The sequence below is a fragment of the Brachionichthys hirsutus genome, chromosome 3, assembly GCF_040956055.1.
Source record: "Brachionichthys hirsutus isolate HB-005 chromosome 3, CSIRO-AGI_Bhir_v1, whole genome shotgun sequence".
NCBI lineage: Eukaryota > Metazoa > Chordata > Actinopteri > Lophiiformes > Brachionichthyidae > Brachionichthys > Brachionichthys hirsutus.
Window position 1 is genome coordinate 1 of NC_090899.1, and position 6,338 is coordinate 6,338.

The window sequence follows — 6,338 nt, forward strand, 5'->3', positions numbered from 1 at the left end:
ACGTCCATGTGTCTTCCCCTGGGTCGTCCTCTAGCCCTGTCCTTTGCATCGTCCTCCCTCACTACGTCCATGTGTCTCCTCCTGGGTCGTCCTCTAGTCCTGTCCTTTGCATCGTCCCCCTCACTACGTCCATGTCCCTTCTCCTGGGTCGTCCTCTAGTCCTGTCCTTTGCACCGTCCCCCTCACTACGTCCATGTCTCTTCTGGGTCGTCCTCTAGCCCTGTCCTTTGCATCGTCCTCCCTCACTACGTCCATGTGTCTCCTCCTGGGTCGTCCTCTAGCCCTGTCCTTTGCATCGTCCCCCTCACTACGTCCATGTGTCTTCTCCTGGGTCGTCCTCTAGTCCTGTCCTTTGCACCGTCCCCCTCACTACGTCCATGTCCCTTCTCCTGGGTCGTCCTCTAGTCCTGTCCTTTGCACCGTCCCCCTCACTACGTCCATGTCTCTTCTGGGTCGTCCTCTAGCCCTGTCCTTTGCATCGTCCCCCCCAACAGCAGCCACTCTCATGTCCTCCCTCACTGTCCCCCCCGGGACCTTCTCCTTTACACACGTTTTACTGCTGCTCACCTTCATTCATAGATTATCGATTATAGATTGTCAATATGCATTATTATAATTACTTTTTTATTTAAATATTATTATTATGATTTATCTTAAATAAATGATGTTTGTTTGGCGCATTAACGAGTTCAAACCGTGACCACGTGACCCCCCCAGAGGTCGAACCAACGTCGTGATGTCTCACTCAGTTTGACACTTTCCACAACTTGTATTCTTTTTAGAAAAAGAACGCATATTTTAATGTAATAAAAACGGTCAACCTGTCCAGGAAATTAAGCCTGATACCACACCTGTACTAATACCATACCTGTACTAATACTATCCCTGTACTAATACGGGTATTAGTATTAGTACAGGGATAGTATTAGGCTTAATTAAACTGTTTTATGGTTTATTATCAAATACGGTTTCGTACGAGAAAATCAGATTTTTGAGCAGAACGACGTAAATTAGTACGGAGAACCATAAATACAGGAAATAAAAAATAAAGCAGGGATTCTGAAAATAGCGGGCAAAATGAAAACGAACCCGCGAAAGGAAATGTTACGGAATCTTTCCGCATTTAGCAGACGAACTTCTGCACATGACCCCCCCGCAGCAGTGAGTCATCAGCTCAATAGACGATCTTCGTCCAGTCTCATCACGAGGCGCTCCGCGCAGACTCGCTGCATCCTCGCGCGAGCATCACTGCGTCGCGAGCCCGAGAGTGACGTCAGCGGACACGGGAAGGCTCCGTCCCCCCGCCGGAGAGCGACGTCAGCGGACACGGGAAGGCTCCGTCCCCGGACCCGCGGCTGCTCCTCGCTGCTTCTCCTCCCGCCCCTTCTCTATGGACGGGAAGTAAACGCGTCTCCGCATCGCTCCGCTCGGCTCGGCTCGGCTCCGCTCGGCTCCGCTCGGCTCCGCTCGGCTCGGCTCGGCAGGGCCCGATCCCCGCGTAGCTACAAGATGGCGGACATGATCGAGCTGGGACCCGCCTACGGTAAGAGGCCCGCTGCCCCCCCCCCCCCCTCGCAGCCGCCTTTTAGTTCTCTTATTCGCTGATGTGTTCCGGTAATAAGGGTGGACGTCATCACACCACGTTTATAAACCATTAATAACGTCGAAAGACTTCAAAGGGAGAAAATTACACGGGTCAGATTCCGTGCTCTCGTGCACCAGCGCGTGCCAGTCGGGGTGGGTGTCGGGTGACGTCATGTCTGTAGCCGGCGCGCAGTCTTGTTAAAATGACACATTTTGTCTTGGAGAAGGACGTCAGCTTGTCCTCGTGGGACATTTCAGGACGAACAAAGACGTCCACATGCGTCTCAGCTTCTGCTTCTAACGACATCACATAACGATGATGTCACCACTTCATAGAAAATGATCTCATTGTCTTAGCCCCGCCCCCTCTGTTGTGATGCAATGAAGGGACTCGTCCATCCATGTGGACGGACGGAAGCACGAGGACAAAGACGTCCTGGTTCTGCTGAAGACGATCGTCCTCGTCTGTCTCAAGCACCGTTTGCTTTGTCCCCCTTTCGTCCCTCAGCCATGTCTCCGGTCCTGGCGGGCTTCCTCGGCGCTGGCGTTCTGGTTCTGTTGGTGCTGGTTCTGGTTCTGATCTGGTCTTTCTGTCGGCGGCGTTACCTCCGCGTCTCCGGACGCTACAAGCTGCACGGCGACCGTTACTGCGGCGCCGAAGACCCGCCCTACAGGTTCATCCACATGCTGAAGGGCATCAGCATTTACCCAGAATCCCTCAGCGGCAGCAGGCGGACCGCCCGGGGCCTCCGGCGCGCGGACCGTGACGGAGGCCCCGGGGGTCGGGGCGTGGTCCTGGTGGACACTGAGAACAACGTCCTGGACGTCCCAGGGCAGCTGCAGATGAGTCACCTGGTGCCCCCTACTGGCCCCGCCCCGGTCCCTGTCCACAGCCAGGGCCAGCTGGAACCGGTCCGTGCCGACTCCAGCAGCCAGACCGGCAGCCAGACCGCGTCCCCCTTCACGGCCGAGCCCAGCCGGGGCACCATCAGCCTCACCGTGGACTACAACTTCCCCAAGAAGGCGCTGGTGGTGACCATCGTGGGGGCGCAGGGCCTCCCCCCGCTGGACGGGCAGGCGGGCGGCGCGGACCCCTACGTGAAGATGACCGTCCTCCCGGAGAAGAAGCACCGCGTGAAGACCCGCGTCCTGAGGAGGACCCTGGAGCCGCTGTTCCAGGAGACGTTCACCTTCTACGGCGTGGCCTTCAGCGCGCTGCCCGACCTCACGCTGCACTTCCTGGTTCTCAGCTTCGACCGCTTCGCCCGCGATGACGTCATCGGGGAGGCGGTGCTGCCGCTGAGGGGCGTGGACCCGAGCACGGGGCGGGTCCACCTGAGCCAGGAGATCACCAAGAGGAACACGCAGGTGAGCTCCTGAACCAGGGAGCTGGTTGAGATGCTAGATTATAGATGATAAATTATATATAGATTATAGATTATATATAGATGATAGATTATAGATTATATATAGATGATAGATTATATATAGATTATAGATTATCTATAGATTATATATATGGATTATAGATGATAGATGATAGATTATAGATTCTAATCAAATGAAGCTCAGAAATTAGAACCAGCTTCTGTCTCAGTACTTGTACTGCAATATCAGGTGGCTGGCGTCCCTGTGTCAGTACTTGTACTGCAGTACATGACCGCGTTGTGTCCCGTTTCAGGGCGGGGCTCGTGGGGAGCTGCTGGCGTCCCTGTCCTACCAGCCGGTGTCTCACCGTCTCAGCGTGGTCGTCCTGAAGGCTCGCCACCTGCCCAGGATGGACATGACCGGCCTGTCAGCCAGTGAGTACTGCAGCAAAGCATTGTGGGAGTTGTGTCTGATCTGACGTCCTCCGTGTCCTCCTCAGACCCCTACGTGAAGGTGAACGTCTTCTACGGACGCAAACGCATCGCCAAGAAGAAGACGCACGTGAAGAAGTGCACGTTGGACCCGGTCTTCAACGAGTCCTTCATCTACGACGTCCCGGCCGAGCTGCTGCCCGACGTCTCCGTGGAGTTCTTGGTGGTCGACTTTGACCGGACCACCAAGAACGAGGTTCTGGGCCGCCTGCAGCTGGGCCTGCACAGCCCCGCCCCCTCCGGCGCCGCCCACTGGAGGGAGGCGTGCGAGAACCCCCGCCGGCAGATCTCCAAATGGCACAGCTTGAGCGAGTACTGAGGGGGGGGCGGCGTGGAGCAGCCGGGACGCCACACACAAATACTACACAAATACACACACAAATACTACACACAAATACTACACATACACACACACAAATACTACACAAATAATACACACAAATACTACACACCACATACACATACACAAATACTACACACCACTTACACAAATACACACACAAATACTACACACCACATACACAAATACACACACAAATACTACACACCACATACACTAATACTACACACCAGCGCTGTTGTGATCATCGTCTGTCCTGGAATGCTGCACACGTCTGAAGACGGGGACGTGGTGACATTTAAACAGACCCCCCCCCCCCATTGCATGTCAGGATGGCGGTACTAACAAACACTGCAGTATATCAAGTATAAATAGTCCTCACCCTCGTCTTCGGGTGGATGCAGGACGTCCGTCCTCCGTCCTGCCCACAGAGGACATGTAGAATACCTGCATGTAATGTCAACACCTGTAATTCATGAAAAACCCCTAAAGACAGCACCTCATCATGACCTCATCATGACCTCATCACGACCTCATCACAACCTCATCATGACCTTATCATCATCTGTCCTCAGTCTCAAATCAGGCTGGAAACAGAAAGGACACGGTTCACTGCTAAATTAGCACACAGCTAGCTCAGGTTTTAGCCTGTACTGCTAAATTAGCACACAGCTAGCTCAGGTTTTAGCCTGTACTGCTAAATTAGCACACAGCTAGCCCAGGTTTTAGCCTGTACCGCTAAATTAGCACACAGCTAGCTCAGGTTTTAGCCTGTACTGCTAAATTAGCACACAGCTAGCGCAGGTTTTAGCCTGTACTGCTAAGTTAGCACACAGCTAGCTCAGGTTTTAGCCTGTAGCCTAAATTCACCCCAAAACACGTGTCGATCCGGCTGTTGTCAGAGCAGAATAATTAGACTCCTCCCATTGGGCTGTTGGGATCTGATCCTGGATCGGACCTTCCATTTGTACAGATGCAACGATGTTCCTTCCTGTTTGATGTCCTCGGAGCTTTAGTGTGTGTGAGCGCCCCCTGCTGTAGGCCTGGATGCTAACCTGTTAGCTTTGTTAACACTAGTTGAACGTGCTAATAAAACAAGTTAGCTCTGAATGTCTCCTCTGACTCCTGTAAATGTTTAAAGGCGGAGTCCCCCAGGGACCAGGTTAAGGACCGCGTGTTTTATGAAGAACTAAAACAGATTTACTGAAATAGGAAGAGGACACGAGGACACGGATCAATACGGCTGATCTCAAAGTGTTCTTACTGCAGTCTTTGATGGTCCAGTTCTTCCCGAGACCCTTTACAGTGATCCAGAATCAGCTTCTGGTTCCTGAGGAATCTTGTCCTATTCCTCACAGACAAAGTTCTCTGCTTTACTTCCTGCAGGTTTTCTCTTTTGCTGTATTGATCAATCGCTTGTTCTTGTGAGATCTGGTTATGAATAATCATCAATAAACCGCGGCCCCATCGGGATCTGCTGTCTCTGGTTGTCCTTCTGTCCTGGTTGTCCTTCTGTCTCTGGTTGTCCTGTCTCTGGTTGTCCTTCTGTCTCTGGTTGTCCTTCTGTCCTGGTTGTCCTTCTGTCTCTGGTTGTCCTTCTGTCCTGGTTGTCCTGTCTCTGGTTGTCCTTCTGTCTCTGGTTGTCCTTCTGTCCTGGTTGTCCTTCTGTCTCTGGTTGTCCTGTCTCTGGTTGTCCTTCTGTCCTGGTTGTCCTGTCTCTGGTTGTCCTTCTGTCTCTGGTTGTCCTGTCTCTGGTTGTCCTTCTGTCCTGGTTGTCCTGTCTCTGGTTGTCCTTCTGTCCTGGTTGTCCTGTCTCTGGTTGTCCTTCTGTCTCTGGTTGTCCTGTCTCTGGTTGTCCTTCTGTCCTGGTTGTCCTGTCTCTGGTTGTCCTGTCTCTGGTTGTCCTTCTGTCTCTGGTTGTCCTGTCTCTGGTTGTCCTTCTGTCCTGGTTGTCCTGTCTCTGGTTGTCCTTCTGTCCTGGTTGTCCTGTCTCTGGTTGTCCTTCTGTCTCTGGTTGTCCTTCTGTCCTGGTTGTCCTGTCTCTGGTTGTCCTGTCTCTGGTTGTCCTGTCTCTGGTTGTCCTTCTGTCTCTGGTTGTCCTGTCTCTGGTTGTCCTTCTGTCCTGGTTGTCCTGTCTCTGGTTGTCCTGTCTCTGGTTGTCCTTCTGTCCTGGTTGTCCTGTCTCTGGTTGTCCTGTCTCTGGTTGTCCTTCTGTCCTGGTTGTCCTGTCTCTGGTTGTCCTTCTGTCTCTGGTTGTCCTGTCTCTGGTTGTCCTTCTGTCTCTGGTTGTCCTGTCTCTGGTTGTCCTTCTGTCCTGGTTGTCCTTCTGTCTCTGGTTGTCCTGTCTCTGGTTGTCCTTCTGTCCTGGTTGTCCTGTCTCTGGTTGTCCTTCTGTCTCTGGTTGTCCTGTCTCTGGTTGTCCTTCTGTCCTGGTTGTCCTGTCTCTGGTTGTCCTTCTGTCTCTGGTTGTCCTGTCTCTGGTTGTCCTTCTGTCCTGGTTGTCCTGTCTCTGGTTGTCCTTCTTGTTGAAAGGACTCTACTGAAGGTTCACCTCT

At 52.8% G+C, this 6,338-nt stretch overlaps 1 protein-coding gene across 1 annotated transcript; it reads left to right on the forward strand.

Moving 5' to 3' along the window:
- Window positions 1–1,509: 1,509 nt before the first annotated feature.
- On the forward strand, window positions 1,510–5,265 carry LOC137916138 (synaptotagmin-11-like). The gene is made up of 4 exons (XM_068759244.1): window positions 1,510–1,543; window positions 2,093–2,952; window positions 3,266–3,386; window positions 3,452–5,265. The coding sequence occupies exons 1-4, from the start codon at window positions 1,510–1,512 to the stop codon at window positions 3,760–3,762; spliced, it is 1,326 nt and encodes a 441-aa protein (XP_068615345.1). The 3' UTR covers window positions 3,763–5,265.
- The last annotated feature ends 1,073 nt before the right edge of the window (window positions 5,266–6,338 follow it).